This window comes from Acartia tonsa, chromosome 12 (assembly GCF_053477335.1).
Source record: "Acartia tonsa isolate MP-2025a chromosome 12, ASM5347733v1, whole genome shotgun sequence".
Classification (NCBI taxonomy): Eukaryota; Metazoa; Arthropoda; class Copepoda; order Calanoida; family Acartiidae; genus Acartia; species Acartia tonsa.
This window is the reverse complement of record NC_137271.1, coordinates 36,278,648-36,301,596: the sequence shown is the minus strand read 5'-3', so window position 1 is coordinate 36,301,596 and position 22,949 is coordinate 36,278,648. Positions and strand designations below refer to the sequence as shown.

Here is a 22,949-nt window from a genome sequence, read left to right as displayed (position 1 = left end):
TTTAAAACTTGGATAGTTTTTCTGCCAACTATTTACCTCTTTGAAGGCAGAATCCCCTAGATACTAGGGGCGCAGCTGCTAGTTTGGATCTATACTATAGAGGAAGTTAAAAATATTAGAGAACATTTATGTATATATTTTTAATATTCCCTTTGATAAGACAATGGCTGAAAAATTGATGTTCATCATTAATGATAATTAACAAAATTTTATGATAAGACAATGGCTGATAAATTGATATTCATCCCCCAATGATGATAAACAAAATTACCCCTCCTGTAGATTACAATTATTGATTGAAACGTTTAGACATTTAACTAAATGAACAAACCAAAATAATCAATAAAATTCCCAAAGATTGATAAGCCAACGAATAAGAAAACGTTATTGTAAAACTATGGGGACTAGTGAAATAAACACCAATGTCCCCTCTCTCTCTGGGTTTTTTGGGTGTAGCCGCTATTCTAATTCAAGGTGTAACACCGATTAATTCATTCAATGCCATTTCTTTCCAGAGCTTAGGCAACGCACAATGGTTTTACATTTTTCTTTGGATTTGACATGAGTAGAGGAATCACTGGAAGATGATATTTTCTCAGCTTCCAGTTCACAGGAGTTCCCTCCTCCAGGTTGTTTTTGGTCTACCTGGTTTCCTCTTTCCCGTGTGGGGCTTAATTGGTTAAATCATCATGCCCTATCCTTGGAGTGTGCCCCAACCATCTCCATTTTCACTGTTTTATTGTCAGTTTAATGCCTAACGTATCACTGCACTCTTAAAGCTCAGCATTTGTGAATATTATTTGGCCAAAAGATCTTGTGGATTCTCCTGAGACATTTGTTTGATGACATATGTCTGTAGCTTGGAGACCACTGCTGTGTTAAGGAACCAAGTTTCGGCCCCATACAGCAAAACAGAGAGACTATTTGACTTGGTCTTAACTTGGTCTTTTTAAAGATGTTTATGGAATTCTATATTTTGTTCAAGATGGCAAAGGCAGTCCTAGATTTGTTAATTCTAGCATTAACATCTGTCAAAGTGCCTCCAGCTTCATCAATTTTACTTCCAAGATACTCAAAGCAATTTACATCCTCAAAAATTTGGTCTACAATAGTTATTGGTTCTTGCGAATTCGCATTTAATCTGAGTATTTTAGTTTTTGGAACATTTATTTCTAGTCCAACTTTCTTGAAAGTTTCAGTCAGCTATCATGTAAGTCCATCTTTGCATTTGACTTCTATTGCTTGTTAACAAAGCAATATTATCAGCTAAGTCCAGATCTCCTAAATATTTGGGATTGCCAAATAACTGCCAGCAAATGCCATCATTGCTTTCACAGTTCTTTATGGTCCAGTCAATGGCAAGGAGGAAAAGGAAGGGAGAGAGAAGGCATCCTTGTCTGACCCAGAAATAAATACAACTCTACATTTACTAATATTTACTTATAACATAGTTATTTTTAGTAGCAAAACTTCTATAGAATCCACTTTGACTGACCTTCCATCTGTCTATCAGTACGTAACGCAATTGTGTACACACGCATGTAAAATTGAGCTAATAATGCAAAAGTAGCTAAAACTTGCTCTTTTTACTAGAGGATTTTAAAAAGATAATAGGTATAAAAAAACATGCTTTACTCTAAATGAAGTAAGTTTTTTTCTGTATAAAAAAGCTAATAAAATTTATCAAAGTATTTTGTATTACATAATAGTGTACTTTTGTAAAACTAATTTTACTCAAAACTTACAATAAACATTATTTTTCTTTCATTCTAAAATTTTATTTCTCTCAAAACTTTAAAATTAATATGCCATAATTTCGCCGTCAGATGTCGCTAGTGTATTCACAAATATGTCTGCTTTTCAAAAGTAAACAAAGAAAGAGAGCTAGAAAAATGAATGAATAATAATAAAACAGCTGGTCAGTTATTTATAAACAAAACATTCATTGCTACATTTATAGCCCTAATTTCTTAAGCTTAAGAATTTTATAAAATAATAAAAATATAGTTAAATTAATCTAAAAAGTCATCTTTTATTGTACGTCTAAAGAAAGGTATTTTTGAACCTACACCCAAGGTTACGATGTTATGTTATCCCCCCTAAACAGGCACCCACCCCTTCTTTTGTAGAATATAGGCAACTTTTAGGCAATGGGGTGTTTTAATTTTGTAGATTCTTAATTTTACACTAAAATTTTCTTTAAAATGATATGTTATTGATAAAGAAATGTAAAACATAACTATTTTTATTAAATCTTCAAAATATTTGCACCCCTTAAATTCATTTCTGTGTAGTAAACTTGTACACCTGTAATAATAACAAATTAAAATGAAAGAAAAATGTGAATTTTGCGTAATTTTTTATATTTTATGCGAGTTTTGGTGCTTTATATTGGTTTAATTAGGGTTTTAAGTATTATATACGTTTGACATTTCTGTATATTAAAGATTAAACATGTTATTTGGTTTTAAAACTTGAATTTTAGCTACACTTAAAATGCATTTTATTCCACATTTATTTTTAATTATCATGTTAATCGTTTAGTTTAAATATATATTGGCTTTAATTTCATATATTTCCTATTTATTTCTGTTCGTTTAAATATATATAGAATACCAACCTCCTAATACAATTAAGTTATACGATTTTTTAATAAAAACATATTTATACAAATTTTATATGCTGTTGTTTTTCGTCTTATATATAGCTACATAATACATAAGCTTTTTCACCAAGGTACTAGCTGCTTCGTTTATAATCTCTAAGGCAGGGCGGATTAGGTCTGAAATAGCCTAAAACCATCCAAGACATTGATAATTAAAGCTTACTTGAAGAAAATAATATATACATACCATCAATTTCCAAGATCTTAAGCTTCATACAATAAGCTCTACTATTTTTTTTATCACAGAACAACGTCTATATAATATTAATACTTTAGTATATATGTTTTAAGTTATTATTCTGGCCTATTAATTATTAAAATATGTGTTTTTTTTCAGATGAATCATTAGAAACTTTTAGACTAGAAAACATTCATAATTAAAAATCTTTGAAAACAGAAAAACAAATAATCTAAAAACATGGAGGATATATTTCATTTTATTAGGTACGTATTTTTTTATTTAATCATCGATTTGAAAATGTTTGGAAGGGAGGGGACATTGAGTTCATATATATACACTAATACCCAAACCCGTGAAAATCTTGGGTATTTTTTATAAATCTTGATTTTAAAAAACTAATTCAATCAATTGTTTTAAAATAATTTTAATTTTCTTATTCCTCTAGATATTTAAATTTAAGGATGACAATACATTAATAAAAGTGATTATAAAGTTCGTAAGCATTCTAAATCGTACCTCACTGTTCTGGGAATCTCTAGTTTCAAATCGATAGGACAATTATGACATGTCTAAATTATTGAATAAAGCTAACTGTTCTGGGCGTTCAGACGGACGGACGGACCAATCATAATTAAAGAAAAGCTTCGCTTTAAAAAGTTGGAATCTATATTTTTTATTAATTAAAGATTTAGGTATAGTTACCATTGAATTAAAAAAATGATAGGTTTTCATTAAAACTAGGTAATTGTTTTCTATTTTTGTAGGGAGGGCAACACCATGCAGGTTCGAATGTGGCTGGATGATACAGAACATGATATGAACCAGGGGTAAGTCATCCTGCTTCAATGTTAGTCGTGTGTCATTAATACTTAGTTGTGGGTGGGTAATGTCACGTCCATAGACAGTCGCACATAATTATATATTGTTATAAAAATAATACCTAGTTAAAATCTTATTTAAAAGTTTTAACCCACTTGCATACCTTTTTTTTCGCCCCTTTTTATATGTGAATTCTCCCATAGGTTTCATCCTAAACCCCGAAAGAATATTTATATTTTAAATTAAATTTCAAGTTAACTTCAACTGCTAATACATAGCACCTGCTTATTTGTGAAATTGAACATCTAAATAACGATACACCTGCCTACTTTTATTTCGGTTTCAGTTTTAAAAAGACTTTTTGTAGCTTGTGTAAAATAAATGTAAAAATGTCGATCTTAAGTTTCATTACTTTTCGTTAATTCTTTTAGAACAAAAAGAGCTAATGTAGTGCCGTACAGACATACATAAAAACCATTAAAGCTTCGCTTTTATAATTTAATCAATTTTAGTGATGACCATCAGTTCTCCCCTCTCCATTGGGCTTCCAAGCATGGCCATATCAAGATTGTGGAATTACTTATTGGTAATATAAAATAAGATCATATCAATCTATGCGGATAAAAATTTGGGAATAGTCCCTTTCGTGTCAACGCCTCTTAAGGGGCGAGGAGTCGTATTTTTAAAGTGGCTTTTTATAGGTTAATTAAGGTTAGGTTAAATTGGGTTAGGCGATTGCTCCACAGGGTTAGGCAATTGGCACCGCAGGGTTAGAGCCCCCCCGCAGGGGCTAAAAATAGGAGAAAAGCTACTTTAAAAAATTTAAAGAATCACCCCTTAAGGTGCGTTTTCACGAAAGGGATTATACCCAATAACTTTTTGTTGAAGGAATTTCTCTTGGAAGGGTTGAGGTAACCTAGCACAAAATAGAGAAAAACCTGTTTAGGAGCTATTATTTAAAGATTCCCTAAAAAACTAAATTGAACTTGAAGTTAGCGAGATATAAACGGACAAACGGTCATACATTCTAAATAACATAACTCGGATACTTTAAAAATTATTGTTAGGATTCTATCTACCTTTTTTTATTTACCTATCAATTTATTGTATTTTAAGGTCGTGGAGCACGAGTAAATACAACAAATATGGGAGATGACACCCCCCTGCACCTGGCTGCTGCCCATGGACACCTGGAGGTCGTGCAGTTGGTACGTTTTATGTATTTGTTTAAGGGAGGGGTAGGTTATTGTGGATTGTAAACTTGACTGGTACCTTAAGTTTTATATAAGAATGCCTATAAACTTTGGGTACTTCCCTTCAATCTTATTTGGTTGGTACCAAATGTTTTTAATCAAAAATTTTATTTCACTTTAAGGTTATTTAGTTACCATTATCATTTATCGGTTATCTACATCATTATGATTTTACCGTCCATTGTCTTTTTTCCTTTAAGATATTGAAACTTAGATTTTTAAAGAGGGTTTTTTAGTTAGTTATCTTGTAAGCAAGGTAAAAAACTTAAAAATTGCTAAATTTACCTAATTGGTGGATTTTGACAAAACTTTAGGTTTGCTTCTTTAGTTATTGATTGATTAATTATCCATAGTTTCTTATGTATTGACCTAAGTCGCCATGGCGTATGATTAGACCTTTTTGTATAGCCTCTAGTCTTGTGTCGTTTCAAGTTTTACGTTCAATCACTATATGTCTCCCCTGCACTATTTATGAACATATTTTAACTGTTTAGTTGTTGAGAAACCGGGCTGATGTGAACTTCATTAACGAGCATGGTATGTCACCCCTGCACTACGCCTGTTTCTGGGGGTATCAAGATATTGCGGAAGAACTTGTTGAATGGGGTGCATTGGTAAGTTCATGTTTAATTATGTTAGAAACAAATAAGTACAATGAAGTAGGTTCCTTAATATACCTATTCATCTAAAGAAATTTTAGTACATAACAAGAAATGTTTTAATTTTTTTTTGAACCTACCTAGTTATTTTTAATATGACAGAAAAAAAACAAGATAGAATAGTAACGTTAGGTAATATTTTGGAAATATGGGATACATTATAGTAAAATAGGTATCTATTGGGTAAAGTTTATGTCTGTGAAACCACTAATAAAATGGAAAACTTTATCAAAGTAGTGAAATCCTAACCTAGAAACAATATCAAATGGTATTTATGATTGTTTTTAAGGTTGCTGTAGAAAATAAGTATGGAGAGACTCCACTGGCTAAATGTTCAAAAGAAGCCGCACAATCTTTACATGGTAAGTAGAAAATTTAGTTTTACCTACTTTAACATATCCCTCCCCCCTCTGAAAAAAATGAGGAATAAACTTAAAGATATGTTTGATAGCAATTAGTTCATAATTAGCAAGCGTGCTTGTTTTTTTTATGTAATAATTATGTCAAATTATGGATTGCTTTGCAATAAAAGAATTTATAACCGCGAAATATCTGTATTCTTTTTTATCCATAGAAAACTTTTAGCCCTAAAAAGTGTTTTAAATTGAATAATCTGGCCATTTTGTACAATTTTGTAAATGTCACTACGCTTTCCAGTTTATTCCTTACAAAATTACAAGAATCATTTTCTAAAGTTTAAAATAGCTTGGACTATTCTAACTTTTCCAAATCTACAAATAGAGCTCGTCGTTCAAGGACAGACAACATTGCTTCTTAATCCTAACTTTGCAGAATTAGGGCTACTTACATATAAATATACAAAAGATAGCTTTTAACAATACCTACCATTTAATAATTCTAGCTAAAGCTGAGCAAATGGGACAAGATCTGAGCACCCGGGAGTTCCGTGACCAGAGTTGGTTAGGACTCAAGACTAGGAGTAGAGATGCTACGCTGTCCAGACACAAGGGAATCAACATCAACGAGCTCTATCTACACACCAAGATTGCTTCCTCGTAAGATTTTTTTGTTTTTTCTAGGGTTGGCAATCCGAATCCGGGATCCGGAATCCGGGATCCGGAATCCGCCCAATCTTTGGCAAATTTTGGAATCCGAATCCGGAATCCGTTTTTTAATAGCGGATTCGGATTCTTAATTGGTAGGCTAAAATTAGCGTCTTGGGTTTTTTCTTTCAACTTACCCTTTTAGAAGGCAAAGATTATTTTCATTATATACATATTATATCTTTTAAAATCTGGTTCGATTCTCGGAAGTGAATTATAGAGAACACCAAGAACATTAATTTTTAGGACATATGTAGCACCTTAAATTTTTAATGTTTAAAAAAAGCCTTTAAAAATATTGCTATAATCCGGAATCCGAATCCGGAATCCGCCAAAAATAAAAATCCGGAATCCGCGGGAATCCGCCATTTTATGGACGGATTCTTGTAAGAATCCGAATCCGGTCCAAAAATTTGACGGATTGCGATCCCTACTTTTTTCATGTATAGAGTTAAGCTACTGTTACATGAAGGTATGGAAAAAGCCAGCGCATAATATACGATATCAAAAATTAAATGCAAAAATTGCCTATTTGGTAGGTACTATTTGAAATTTTGCCCAGTAAAATAATGAAAATGGACAAAAAAATATGAGTAATTTAGAACATAGCTTAAATCACAGACATACATCTTTTACCTTTAATATAAGGATATTGAAATGGGTAGTATCTATCATTATTAAATTAATGAATATTATCTTTTTATTGCCTACAAATTTATTATTCGTTGAATCTTTAAATTCAAATGCATTTACTTTTTATCCTTGAGGATATTGCATGCTTTTTGATGGATCCGTAACCATTCGTTCGACTTATCCTACTTTTTTGTTAGGCCTAGCGGAGAGACCTGGCGTGGTAAATGGCAGAGGAATGAGATCGCTGCCAAGATTTTAGCTGTCAGGTATTAATATTCTCACTTTGGGGTCCGCCACATAGTCTGTCTAATGAATGTAACAAAGTTACCTAAGCAAATTAACTGCATCTTCATTGTTTACCTTCGAGTTTTAGAGAATTTGATTAAAAGGTAAGTAATTGTCTTAAAACCTGGGGTTATTCGTATTTGTTCTTTTATGATAACTGTTTTATTTTAATGGTTGATAAGCTGGTATTAGCAGCGAAGCTGTTCTATAATTTTAAATGTCTGCCTGAATATCTTACCGTTCTTTTTAATAACATTTTTAGAAAACGCATTTTTATCAGCTTCATTTGGGATATAATGAATACTGGCCATTTGCTCTTTAACTTCCTTTGTCCGTATGTCATTGTTCATTCATAATTTCTTTTTTGCTTCGCCCTCTATGTATTTATGTTCCTTGTTGTTTTAATATTTTCATTTTGCAGGGAATGTACATCTAGAATATCAAGAGATTTTAATGAAGAATATCCCAAACTAAGGTACAATCATACAATGTTATAGAATTTTGCATGTTTATTACTATAGATTTATTCATCTAGATGATCAATCAGATAAAATGATTTGTCCAACAATATTATCTCTTATTCATAAAAAGGACGCTTAGTGTTATCAACTATCCCTTTGTTAAATTACATCTTATGTAGGTTAAAATTATTTACAAATAAAGTTTGGACACTGTAAATAAAATAAGATTCAATCTTAACACCAAAAGTTTTTAAGCTAACAAATGGGAGAACAAACTTACAATCTTTTGAGAGGGGATATAAGCAAATTTTAAACTTTGATAGGAAGTCTTATATCAGTTGTTAAAAACTTTTAATTGTTAGATACCTACCTACCTAACTTAAAATAAATACATATCTATTTTTTTAGGATATTTTCTCATCCCAATGTGCTGCCAGTTATTGGTTGCTGCAACTCTCCTCCCAACCTTGTGGTAATCAGTCAGTATATGCCTCTGGGAAGCCTTTACCACGTTCTTCATGAAGGCACAGGGTAAGTACTTAGGTTACTTTTGTAGCGAATTATCCGAACAACGGTATAAATTAGCCATTTATTTTAGCTTTCTTAAGTTAAATTAATGGATCTATGAATTTTTTTTTATATTTATCATAATTAAAGACGATAGATTTATTATCCTAGATGGTCTATCCATTAATACGTCAAACTTATTAGGAATTTCTATCAGAGAAAGAGTTTTGATTACAATTGGTCAAATATGCAATTCAATTCTATTAAACAAGCCACAAAATTTTTGGACGATTTTCCAAGTAAAATCAAGTTTTTTAAATTGATGATAGGAAAAAATAACCTTTCGCAGCAAAATGTGTACAATTTTAAAACAATAATGTGTTTAGATTCTTTTAGTTCATATGCTGTGTTTTGGTCCAATTATAGAGATTGGTTATCTAGATGTTCTATGTTTATTATACGTCGTGTGTTCATTTGAATATATCTCTCAGTTTTGTTGTTAAAATGTTAACCACTGACTTTAAGATTTCTCAAAGATTAAAGATCTATTATAAATATCAGTGAATATCTACCTATTGTACCTAGTAAGTACCTACCAAGTACAAACCAGATATATTTTTGTTATTTTATAATTTTAATTTAAAGGATTTTTTTCTTTTCTTAGACTTGTTGTGGATACAGCTAGAGCTCTTCAATTTGCTATAGACATTGCAAAGGTACTTAATTATTTTGACTAGGTTAGAAACCCGCGACTTAAGCATTTAAGGAAAATAATAAAAGGGTCAGGTGTTAAATAACTAAGTCCTTAGGGTGGGAACCCGCTGTCGACTTTCGAATTGGGTTTTTCAATTTCAGCCAATAGCGTCGGGAATATGAACATCTATACTTACACATCTATAACTGCAGCATAATACAATGCGTATCCGATCTTTGTTGGGTTGGTAATGGGTTCGAATCTTGACGCAGCAAAGCGAATTAAAACGTTTAAGATTGTAACCATTTCACAAGAAACAACCTCAAAAATAAATATTTTTGCAGGGAATGGCCTTCTTACACAATCTAGAAAGACAGTTTCCCCGTTTATATCTCTCCAGCAAACATGTCATGGTAAGTTAATCTTTTTTTTTGTTGGAATTCCATTTGTTCTATATTTCAAGTATGTCTCTCCGTAACAGAAAGCTCTTATCCTATTATATAAACTAAAGTTGTTCTCCTTTACAGTGAAGCTTCTTACAGTTCCAGGGAAGGTTTTAACTATTTTTGGGAGGGTAGGTAATATAGTAATGAAATGTTAAATCGTTACTTTACATTCGAAAATGTTTGTTTCTCTGACCGTCTTCTTGTAATAAGTAGGGCTTTGCTTTTATGTTTGTTTCTATACTTTTAAATACTAAAAATATAAATTGTCATGGTAATATTATCTTTAGTAAGAAATTAGTTGGTTAGAATTGTACATTTTAGTTTACTCCAATCTTAAAGGCCTCTAACGGCTGTTCTTCATAACATTTATCGTAACTTATTTTTTAGTTATGTTAGAAAATTACATCCTTTCTCCATAAAGATATTGTTTATGTTACTATTAATAGAAAAGTCATAGATAAAAGCATAGATAACCTAAAAGCTAAAAAGAGATACTCTAATAAAACTAAAAATATAATTTACTCTCTTTCTTCTATAAACTGAAATTATATTCTAAATGTTAGATATAAGGGGAAAAAAATTCAGAAAGAAAAAGTTCTTTTATGCCGTAAAAAGATAATCCTTATGTATAAGTAAAAGGATCTTTGTCTGTCTGTACAGAGGGATCTTGCTAACCGCTGAACCGATATGATATTTTGTTACAGTGTAGCTTCTCATAAGTCCTGGGAAGTTTTATAACAATGATTATCTACAGCGTGGCCACATTTTTCAGTATACTGAAAATATTCAGTATTCTTCAGTATTTGGAAATTGGGGGTTCAGTATTTTCAGTAAATACTGAATATTCAGTATTTGAAAATTTTATTCAGTATTTTTCAGTTTTTGGAAATTTTCATGATTCAGTATTTTCATTATTTCTTAAATTCCAAAAGATTTTGCATAAATATGATGTTTTTTCAAGTAGTTGATGTCAGATCTTTTCGGCGCTGCGCGCCTTACTTTACTTTCCTTTAAATTACCCTATAACTTTGTACATTAATTTTGCTTTTTAAAAGCGAAGCTTTTCTATAATTAGGGTCGGTCCGTCCGTCCGTCCGTCCGTCCGTCCGTAACGGATAGCTTTTTTCGTTAATTTAGACATGTTAGAATTGTCCTATCGATTTCAAATTTTGCATGGTGATTCCTTTAGCAGTTAGGTACGATTTAGAAACCGTAGCAACTCTATAATCAATACCAAAATGTCCGTACGTCCATTTTAAACATGTTGATTTTTCAACTTTTATAAATAGCTTTTTTCGTTAATTTAGGCATGTTATAATTGTCCTATCGATTTAAAATTTTGCATGGTGATTCCTGTAATAGTTAGGTACGATTTAGAAAGCGTAGCAACTCTATAATCATTACCAAAATGTCCGTACGTCCATTTTAAACATGTTGATTTTTTACTTTTTTAAATAGCTTTTTTCGTTAATTTAGGCATGTTATAATTGTCCTATCGATTTCAAATTTTGCATGGTGATTCCTGTAATAGTTAGGTACGAGTTAGAAAGCGTAGCAACTCTATAATCATTACCAGAATGTCCGTACGTCAATTTTAAACATGTTGATTTTTTTACATTTTTAACAACAAATTTGTATGTGACCTAATTATCTGATTGGTCTGATTTTTGGTATACTGATTCCTAGGACAACAAAGTACAATATTAAAAGCGAAGCAACTCTATAATCAAGTCCTAAAAATGTAAGTATGTCCATAATCATTATCCTGTATCAAGCAGTTTTTCAACAAATTTACTTACAATTTTGCTTTGACTCTTATACATTCGCATTCTGATTATTCAGTTCTGACATTATACAAGTCTTAATGTCCGTTTGTCCTTCCATTTCAGAGCTTCGCTTTTATGGATGTTGTCATCCTTGTTTTTATTGTAATATACATTTTTTTTTTCAATTTCATCTTAAATATCAATTTTTTTAGATATTTGAGATGCTTTTATACAGTATTTTTTTTAGATATTTTTTTGTCTATTAATAGAAGGAATAATCTAAGGTGAGTACTTTGCATGATTATTGAAGGTAAAGTTTTTTAGCATGCTCTTAACCATAGACGTCCAAGGGGGGGGGTAAAGTGGCGATTACCCCCCCCCCCCTATTCAAAATTTACCCCTACCCTGGGGGTGCCTACGGCACCCCCAACTATTTAGGAGGGGGTATTTACCCCCCCAAAAGCGAATTACCCCCCCCCCCCCCCCCCACAGTGGGATTTTTGGTCATTTTTTAAATTTCCTCAATTTTGAGTTAAATGTCCCAGGGGCTAGTATTACCATTCAAAAGTTGCCATGCAACAGATTTTTTTATATACTACAAAATTAGGCAAAATACAGCCGTTTTGCTGAACGTGGTCAAAGGAATATTTTAAAAAAATAAATTTTTTCATTAAAATCATCATACATTGCTTTTCCTACTTTTTCCTAGAATAAATTGGTGTAAAAATCTGATTAAATGATATGAAACAATATTTCATTGATATATACAGATGTTTCTACTTTAAAATGCAAAGAAAAATAAGAAAAGTTGTCATAAATCTGTAATTTAAAATCCAAGAACACCTAATATTGCATCTTAAAATAACATGTATTTTTTACGTTTAAAGGTTTTTCTCACTTGGGGCTACGAGGTGCCAAAAGTTATTTAGGCCCTGATTAAATTCAAGTATTCATAATTCAAGATTAGTTCATAACTCTTGGCACCTCGTAGCCCCAAATGAGAAATCCAGCTTAGAAAATAGATACTGTGAAGTTGTATTAATATAAATTAAATACCATTATGAAGTCAAACTACTAAAAATTGATATAATTTAATAACACACATATTTAATCTTTAAAGGTTACCTTTCCGTTTTTAATAGTGAAGCTATTCTGTAAATGATACGTCCGTCTGTCGGTACATCTGTCCGTTAGAAACATTATTAGGGAAAACGTGAATTTCTCGGCTGCTATTTAAAAGACTTTATTACCATACTAAGAAGCATCCAGATTATAATTTACTAAGTCCTTCAGTCTATCGGTAATGGTCTGACAACCAGTTGATTTATATTTGAACAAGGATGATAACATTCATAAAAGCAAAGCTCTGAAACGGGGTGACAGACGAACATTAACTCTTGTAGGGCGTGAATATGTAAAATATATATTAATAAGTCTTGTCAAAATTTTGCCTAAATTTGTTGCAAAAGTTCTTAAATATAAAATACTGTTTAAGGGTATACGGACATTGTTAGGAATTGATTATAGAGATGCTTCGCTTATAATATTGTACTTATAATATAATTTAAAAATCAACATAAACGTATGGACATTCTGGTAATGATTTTAGGGTTGATACGCTTTCCAAATCGTACAGAACTAATACAGGAATCAATAGAACAATTCTAACATGCCTAAGTTAACAAAAAAGCTAACGTTACGGACGCAGGGAGACGTACGGACTGACCCTAATTATAGAAAAGCTTCGCTGTAATTTTAGATAGACAGCTTTTTTTCTGGGGGGGGGGTAAAGATTTACCTCATTGATGGTAATCTACTCTATATAAAACTAACGTTTGCGCCCCTAGCATCTAGGGTATTCGAAGGGATATAGAAGGGCAGAAAAATAGCTTAAAACAATACCCAGGCTTATTTATAATGCCTAAAACCATCCTATAAGAAGCTTCCCTCTAAAGAAGAACCATATCGGTTCAGTGGTGAGTGAGTAAAAAAAACTTTATATTATAGGATATACTGAAAACATATATACAATGGTTATTATGAATAGTTTTAGGAACAAAGCTGCTCAATTTTTATAAATGTGTGATGTATGTCTTCCTTTCTGTATTTCTGAAACATTTAAATTAAATTTGATTTATAAGCCACTATGTCTGTCCTTTAACTTTGTTTAAAATACTTGATTTATATTGTTCTTTCCTTTCAATGGCCTTGGTTTCTAAATTTAATAGTAGTCCCTGAATCCACATTCATTTACTGTAGGTATTACTTAAACTTTCCATCCAACTATTAAATTTGAAAATAACAAGGATGACAACATCCATTAAAGCGAAGCTCTGAAACGGTGGGACAAATGAACATTAACACTTATAGATTGTCATAACTAAATAATCAGAACATACATGTATAAAAGTTTAACATAATTGTAAGTAAATTTGTTGAAAAACTGAATAATTACAGGATAATTATTAAGGACATTGTAATAGGGCTCGGCAGCCTGTATACCTCAAGCAAACCTTTTACAATTTTAAATATCAACTAAAAGGTCAAACCTGACCCAAGTATGACAATCCCTCTTATCAAAGAGCTTAAAAATGGGTTAAAGTTTACAGATTAGTCACAGCTGATGCGCAGCTGCCGAGCCCAGTATACTATTTATTGAAAACTTAGAAGCATATAATATGTATATTAATCATATATGAACACCTTAAAAACTCTCCAAAAGTTTTAATTAAGGTCTAAGTCGATGTTAAAAAATTATCTTTTTAACAGAATAATATAAGAAATTTCGAATTTTTAACCATATGAGTAGAATAGTTCTAGGGACATTTTTCTTATTAAAATCACAATAATATGTATAATCATATAATATGTTATATTACATAAGCTATAACCTGTATATGAAAAGTTTTAACTTTATTTTTAGATAGAATAAGCTTTTATTGGCATTTATGACTCATAAAGTTAAAAAATCCCCAAATCAGCCAAAAAACCCACTGTGCCCCCCCAAAGAAATTTTACCCCCCCCCCCAAAAAAAAAAGGTTGGACGTCTATGCTCTTAACTCAACTAAAAAGTATTTAAGTTTTGTAATCATTTAAAATATTTATCAGTCATTTTCTGCTTATGCTTAATTGGTGCAAGAAAATCTAATAGGCAAAATTAAAAGATCTTTAAAATATCCCCCTAATAATAAAGCTATGATGATATGAAATTTTGAAATGAGGAATCATATAAAAAAATACTTATTCAGTATTTGTATTTTTTGTTCAGTATTTCAGTATTTTTTCTTATTTTAGGATTCAGTATTTTCAGTATTTCCTTTTTTTTCTTCAGTATCAGTATTTTTTTGGTTGTGGCCACACTGTATCGAACAAAATTGGTGGAAGGTAAATTGCTCATTGCACTTTCAAGATTACTGCCTCCAACTATTTTAGAGGTAAAATAAACACTTTTTTATGTAAATGCAATTAATGAGTTAGCCTTCTCGGGGTTGAAAACTGAGAAGCTATTGACAATGAGTGTAGAGCGACAGTTTTCGACATATATTGTACACTTACACGCAGAAAATAATAATAGTTATTTCTCGCATCGTATTATAAACAGCTTTCCGCGGATAAAGAATTTACAATTATAAGATTAAAACCAGTTTTTTTTAGCCCCGAGATGCCGAAGGCGAGGGCATAAAAAACTGGTTTTAATCTTATTATTGTACATTTTTATATACGTAGAAAGCTGGATATAATACGATGCTAGACATAGTTTTTTCGTATGGATGAGAACCGGTTCCTATCCACCGGATTCGAATGAATACGAGAAAAATTATTTTAGATTGATTGTGTAGCTGATGATGAATTGGTGGCCAGGATCAACATGGCAGATGCTAAATTTAGTTTCCAGGTATACAATTTTGTTAAGTTTGTTCAAAATTTTCAACCAATAATTTGATATATAGATGGGGCAATTTGTGTATTGTCATTGGGGATATGTATCAATTTATCCCTTAAAATCCCTGCCTATAACGTAGGTATAGAGAACTATACCTTAGCTGAAGCTTAAAAATTATTTTGACCTCTTACTCACTGCGAATTTTAAAAGAAAAAAAGTTGACCCTCAAAATTTCACCTTAAAGTGATACTTTTCTAATAGTTTATAGTCCTCTAACTCGTAAGCAGTAAGAATTCAAATCCATTACGTCCCTTCTAACGAGATATTGGTAACTTTTTGCACACATTTTCGCAAACGGCAATTATTTCCTTTATTTGCAGTTTTGGATAATAACATTTTCATAAAAGTTTTCAGTAATAATCATTTAAGATCCATTGTTGAGAAAAAATAACTGAAAAAATGTGTTTCCATGCAAAATAAGCTTAAAATCTAATGATTTTAAATATTTGCGATTTAATGGTAAAAAAGAATATTTTTTGCTTTTTGATATCCTGAATATGTTTAATTTTGTTTTTTATATAATCTATTCTTTGAAAAGACATGCATATTCTTGCAGATTTTTAAAAAAATTTTAAAAATCAAAATCGAAATTAATCAAAATTTATCTATAGCCTTTGAAAAATACTTTAGATATTTTTAACCTATATAATCAATAAAATCAATGAAAAATAAAAAAGTTTTATAAAACAAACTTTTGGAAAAGGTTTAAGATAACTTCATAAAATTAGCATTTAAGTAGGATATTTTTCTTGTCTATTTTAAAAATGCAAATTAAACATAGTTAACGAATATTTAATTAGCAAGAATAGTAATAAAATATTTCAATAACTACTTAAACCTTTTTGTGACTATGTTATTTATTTAAACAGAAAATCTATTTTGTCAGAATTATAAAAATAATGAAATATTTTCAAACAAGCTTGCAAAATAAACGTAATTTTATCAAACTTCCTCACAGTTTTTAGAAGATATTGTTGTAAAATATTAATTATTAAAATAAAATCTTTAATTTACAATGTTTAAAACACCTAAAAGTAAATTCTTAGCAAAATTATATTTATTCTCTAGATTTAGAGTAGCTGCGCTAATTAAAAAAAACATCTAGTATTGAAACCTACAGCTGATCAAAAATCAATAGTCATAAATTGGTGGTTTACAGATATCTAAACATAATACCTATACACCTTACAGATTTATTTTTAAGATGGAATGTAAAGTATATTATACGAGATGTCATTTAGTCAAATTTTAAACAAAAAAATTTTCATTAATTCATTAACAAAAAATAATGTTATAAATTTTAAACTCACAAAGAGACTATTGTGTATTTTAATAGTATGTTCTTTCTGCAATCTGATTCAAAACAAACTTTTTCTCTCATTCAAGTCAGGGATGAGTTTAGTACCAAAAAAAAATAAAACAAGTTGAAATACTTTTGATTTAATTTGATATTATTGTATGATATTTTCGTTTATATATAATTTAAGAAATATATTTATAAAATATTTACCTGTCATAAAGACGACATATAAAAACAACATCCTTATAAGGAAATTAAAATCTATTTTCAAAATTTTCAAATTCATTTTATGCTTAAGAAGGGACGAGAAGGAATTGAAATTCAACATTAACTTGTTATTTTGCTTGTATATTTATCATATTTGTTTACAGTTTATTGGTAAAGTTTGGTAATACTTTATTTCGAGTCTATGCCATTGTGTACTATAAAAAAAAACTGACAAAAACAAACCCCATTATTATCTGAGGTAATGTTTCCACTATGTTCTAACAAAAAATATTTAATTTTTACAAACACTTGAAATTTTTGTCGATTTCCATGAAGATTAAACTTTAAATGTTTTTATTTTTATGTTGTTTTTTAAAAATCTTCGAACTGAAAAACATTTAGAAAAAAAATCTTCCAATGAAAAAATCCAATAATGTTAATGCTACCTAATTTTTCTAGTGTTCCGTGTAAAAACGTATAATTGTCTTTTATTTCTAGGAAAAGGGAAAGATGTATCAACCTGCTTGGCTTGCTCCAGAGGTAAACCTTATTTTAATTTAATTATAAAACTTATTAATGATAAGACTAACTTCTCCAGTTATTTCTATTTTAAATTTTGTATTTTACTCTCGTACATTTGCATTTAGTCAGCTTATTCCAACAACGAAATTAATTCGAAAAAAATCACCAAACCTTTACATGATTTTCACCTGTCCTTAGGGGTTTACACATAGAAGAATTGACGACCTTTTTATCTGCCCCCCAAATATTATTTTAGATTTATTATTATTGGCTATACCTTCTTCCTGGCATTTAGTAACTATCCAACCTATGTAGTATTTTGTAACTTTGTACCTAATTCATAAAAAGTTACCTACTTAAACTTGCTTTTATGAATAAGTTTTTAATTCTGTTTTGTATTTTTTTTTTTTGGGGGGGGGGGGTATACTCGATCCTTTTACTCCTAGAAATGTAAACGAGCCCCTTGACCACTCTCTTTCATGGAAATGTCACTCTTAACATTTTTGTACCTAGGCATTAATGAAGTCCCCGAGTGACATAAACACCCGTGCAGCGGATATGTGGAGCTATGCTGTTCTACTCTGGGAGTTAGCAACAAGGTACAATTGTTTTGGTGGTTTCCTTCAAAGGGCCTAATCGAGCACAGAGAATAACTCTTATTTTGAAATGAATTGAAAAAAAGATGGAGTAGTTTTTCGTAAGTTTGTGTTTTACTTTAGGTCAGGTTATATTGAGCAAAGGGTAGTCCCGCATGGTTAGGGTATCCCTTTTTAGATTTTTACATTTTTCTCTTTAACTAAAAACCAAGTCCATAAGTAATAATGTGTGTATCTTCTTATTGTTTAACTTTAATTTTTAAGAAATACAAATGTTTACATTTTAAGTATTCATACCTAAGTATTTGTTTTCAGGGAAGTGCCTTTTGGTGATATGCATCCTATGGAGTTGGGTATGAAGGTAAGTTTCTTTACTAATAATGTTGAGCCGAAGAATGTTTAAGCTAAAATGTAGGTAAAGAAAAATAAATGTCTTACTAAATTCTAAAGAAGGATGATTTCTTATGAATAAACGTGTATCATAAAGGCTCAACATGTCACATCAAGGCTCATTGAATTGATGTACAACAAGATGAATAAGTCATTTTTATCTGATAATACTTCTAAAGCTAATAGGAAAAGGAAAAGTTCAGGTGGAAATATAAGTTTCAGATAATCTATCATTCTTTTTTTTATAGTAAAGATGACAGCAGCCTGAATAAATATTTGCAGCCAATATGCAAAAAAAATCTTTGTAAAAGTTTTTAAATATTTTTTTCGTTTTGTAGATTGCAACTGAAGGATTAAGACTTGAAATATCTCCTGGAATTTCACCTCATATGGCCAAACTAATCAGGTATTAATTATATGAAAAGAAAAGAGCTCACTCCATTAAAGTAAAGAATAGAGGAATCTTAAGATAAAGGAAACTCTCCCTGTCCCGATTCTGTATTGGGTCTTTGAAATCAGCTCATAGCGTCAGAAATATAAATACAGCAGAGTCCATACAAATGAACAGAAAGCAATTTGCTAGCAGACGAAAAGGGTCTCCACCACTTGGGCCAGTGAGTTGACCGGATTCTGGAGTAATCAAAATAAATTTTTAAATTCATTTAGCTAAGTACCTAGGTATACACACACTTTTCGAGTCTTTAGTTATAACAAGGTTTGTTTCGAAATTTTAATCCATCAATCTAATACCCCCTCTCCTTTAACAATCAGCGATGTAAATTATACATTAGTTAATTTTAGTATTACAAATTCTAAAAGCGAAAATTGTAATAATTAAAATTTTTGTATTATCCTTTTCAAAAAAAAGTCATATAGGTATGTATCTATTTAGGTATTTAGTTTTTACTTACCATCCCTACAATTCAAAAATTTTCATAGAATTAAAATTTTTCGGCATTAGAAAACATCCAGTCGTCCCATTCAATAATTGGATGTCTATCTGCCAATTTAATAGGATCTTTGTGGGCTAAATGCAGAAGTTTTTTTCATATCAAAAATAGTCATAGGTAAGTTTTAATGATATCTTATATTGTTTAGAATCTGTATGAACGAGGAGCCTGGAAAGAGGCCAATATTCGACCAGATTATGCCCATCTTGGAGAAAATGAAAAGATAAAAATACTCAAGTATCAACAAAAGACGAATTCAACTGCTACATTTTGAATCTGTAATTGCTTGGAAATATTGATTTTAGCATTAGAAAAAGATGAAAAGGTGTAAAAAGTATTTAAATATTCAACTTAACTTTTATGTTTTGCTGACTATATGAAGAAACAAAATATACTAAATGTGCCAAAACTAAAATTGACAAAAAAAACTCTGTAAAAGCAAATTTGTTTAATTGTAAATGAAATAATAAGTGTACAAATCAAAATAATTGAAGGCTTTCTTTTTAAACTGAAGAGTTGATTCTGACAATTAAATTTAGTTATGATAATCTATTATTAATGATAGGTATAAACTGTCCTTCCAAAACGCTGCCTTAAAATAATATTAATAGTTTAAAAATGACTTAGATTAAACACATAAAAAAAGCTAGGTAAAGGTACCTATATACTAAGATAGAAATACCCATATAATTTTTCTGTCATTCTATTAAAAATGTACCTACTTTTTTAATCCAAGTCATTTTATAACCATTGAAAATTTAGCTTATTAAATGTTTAAATCATGTTAAAAAATAATCTATTAACTCTAGTCTTATACATATAATTGTTATTAATGTTTTTAACCAATTTTAATACAGCATCATAAAGCATTAGTAAGTCTTAGATTCGAATGAGGGAATTTTTGTAAATTTCACGTCCAAACGACTGACCGTATATCCAATTAAAACCTGCATAATATGACCTGCAATAATCTGGATTCCTGGAATACTCTATCCAGTGTGAGTGCACGGATAGAGTTAATGCGCGTAAAATTCGCGTGTTTTTAGTTTAGGCTGATAATGTCGGTTCTAATTATGGTAAATTATGTTTGAAAGGCTAAAAGGTCCCTTTTTCAATTCTATAAAAAAAATACCTAACTTTCTTACTTGACTCATTTATATTGTTTAAAATTGGTGAACTATTATGAAATAATTTATTTTTGTTTACTTGTTGTGAATGTTAACCTAATATTATTAATGTTAATTATTAATTAAGAATCACGGTTCACTTGAAGTGACTTTCAAACAGAGAAAATTGCCATAATATTAGAAACTGCTAAAACAAACTACCTACCTATGGTTTTTTTGAGATTCACAATTACTTTACCAAATTTTTTTGGTTGGTTTTTATCTCTTTCTAAATGTCGCTTCGAGTGAACTGTGTAATAATTATTGCCTTATAATTGGACATGGCTTGATGGTGCTTATACAATATATACTTAAAATATTTGTGTAATCAATAAATTTTTCAGTATTAATTTCTAAATCTAATAAGTGAAATGGATATTAGAATAGTTATTTCTCGTATCGTATTATAAACGGCTTTCCGCGGATATAGAATGTACAATTATAAGATTAAAACTAGTTTTTTAGCCCCGTGGTGCTGAAGGCACCGGCTAAAAAAACTGGTTTTAATCTTATGATTGTACATTTCTATATTCGTAGAAAACTGGATATAATACGATGCTAGACATAGTTTTTTCGTATGGATGAGAACCGGTTCCTATCCACCGGATTCGAATGAATACGAGAAAATATATTTACGTATTCTCATAAACTAGTCGTTGGATGTATGTATGTCTAATAAGATCTAACCAATCTAATCTAAGCTTGGTTTTGTTGACACAAATCACGTTTAATACCGATAGGGAATTGAACATCGGGATGTTTATTACACTAGTACCCAAAGTTTTATAATAAAATTTTTGTAATTTATCTGCTAGAAAACTTTGGGGACTTTTAATGAATTTTATCTGTTGGTTCAATAAGTTTGGACTTCCAAATGTTTCATCTTCTAATTCTAATCTAGAGAAGGGGGAGATTTTGTGTATCATCATTTGCAGCGTTGCGTAGCCGGAGCCGGGAGCCGAAATATTTTGCCGGAGCTGGAGCCGTTATTTTCGTTAAAAAACGGCTCCGGCATCGGGTAAGTAAAGTTAAACAAGAGATTTTTTATTAATTATACTTTGGTAATTCTGTTGTGTCGTGTGCAAATGCCTCTATTTTAAAAAGTTTTTATAAAAAGATTTAACTCCTAAAACCTTCAAAAGTCAAGAATATACTTGAAAAAAAAATATGTTGAGTTTTTCTTGATTTTAGGTCGAAGCCGGAGTGGTCATTTTCACAGGCGGCTCCGCGGAGCCGGAGCCGCACCAAAATCAAACGGCTCCGCATCGCTAAATTCATTTGTAATATATATAATTTTTTTCGGGCCATCCTGTTATATCCCTGAGTTCAATGTCTATTACATACCTGAGGCTCAAGTTAACCCTCTTTTGTCCCAGAAGAATTCTCAATCCCTCTTAAAACTCGACGTCTGTAAAATAAATAATACAAATCTAGCGTATTAGATGTTCTTTTTACTATGTTTTGACAGCTTCGCTTCGCTTACATGTATGTTTTCATACTTGTTTATCGTTTAACTCAAGGATAAAAACGTCTAAATTCCTAGATAATGATATGACCGGTTAATAAACAGTTATTTTGGTATCATCATAAAAAAAAACATATTATCATTATCGGTGTGCAATCGCTGCTGTAGATTGGCATTGATATTCATGGACGAAATTGGTGTGAATCTAAATCAAATCTTATTTGACAAAGTGCATGATGTAATGGCCAAACGTCCTTCAGACAACCAATACTTTTGATTGTACTATCCTTGTATGGGAGTGCATAATAATTGCTCCTTTTCTAAGCCTTTCTCTTTACGCTCATTATTGATGTCGCGCACCTGACATAGCAGAACAAAGAAATCATTTTAATAGTTATGATGTTCGGCCTAGATTCGAACCTATCACCTTCTTGACAACGAGCTTATGTACTACGTGTTGTTCGGTATTTAGATCAAAATAGGAGCAATTTGTGCTGTAGTAATAATTTGCAGCCCTTAAGAAATGATGATGCAATACAAATTGCGGATGTTGCGATACACCATTATTACTAACCAAAAATCCTTCTGGAATTTGAATAAACTATAGTGTTAATAAGTGGTTATCTTTTCAGCATCTAGGTTTGCCAAGGGTTTTAAGAAAATTGCATCTTAGATAACTTTTACAGAAATAATTATGCCAAATTTTAAATTCTAATATTCCTAAATTAAGTTAAAGACGAACAGGCTCTAAATGTAGAATAGCTTTACTTCTTATGTGAGATTTTTATAAAAAAAAAGAAGATTTTAAATAGTGTTTTGAATTTTATATAGATTTTACTACCTAAGCACATAAAAATTCCCACAAACTCCTCACTGTATGATCTCTGGTGCTACAAATATTTGCTTAACAAGAATAAATATGTTAATAGTTTTCGTAGCATAGCAAATAATCTTGATAATTTATTATAAGCGAAGG

General features: G+C 30.5%; 1 protein-coding gene across 1 annotated transcript; it reads left to right on the top strand.

The window, feature by feature from the left end:
- Window positions 1-3,000: 3,000 nt before the first annotated feature.
- On the top strand, window positions 3,001-20,858 carry Ilk (integrin linked kinase). Its single transcript, XM_080179900.1, has 18 exons — window positions 3,001-3,109; window positions 3,611-3,673; window positions 4,178-4,251; window positions 4,782-4,873; window positions 5,413-5,532; window positions 5,867-5,939; window positions 6,440-6,593; window positions 7,472-7,540; window positions 7,981-8,034; window positions 8,429-8,551; window positions 9,192-9,243; window positions 9,566-9,634; window positions 15,261-15,329; window positions 17,383-17,424; window positions 17,920-18,005; window positions 18,318-18,363; window positions 18,731-18,798; window positions 19,491-20,858. The coding sequence occupies exons 1-18, from the start codon at window positions 3,084-3,086 to the stop codon at window positions 19,567-19,569; spliced, it is 1,359 nt and encodes a 452-aa protein (XP_080036026.1). The 5' UTR covers window positions 3,001-3,083; the 3' UTR covers window positions 19,570-20,858.
- Window positions 20,859-22,949: the final 2,091 nt, after the last annotated feature.

Excerpts from the sequence above, each read along its gene's own strand:
- Ilk (XM_080179900.1), top strand. The coding sequence starts at position 3,084 with ATGGAGGATATATTTCATTTTATTAG. Across the intron at positions 9,244-9,565 it reads TTGCTATAGACATTGCAAAG|GGAATGGCCTTCTTACACAA; the intron begins GTACTTAATTAT and ends ATATTTTTGCAG. Across the intron at positions 9,635-15,260 it reads TCTCCAGCAAACATGTCATG|ATTGATTGTGTAGCTGATGA; the intron begins GTAAGTTAATCT and ends AAATTATTTTAG.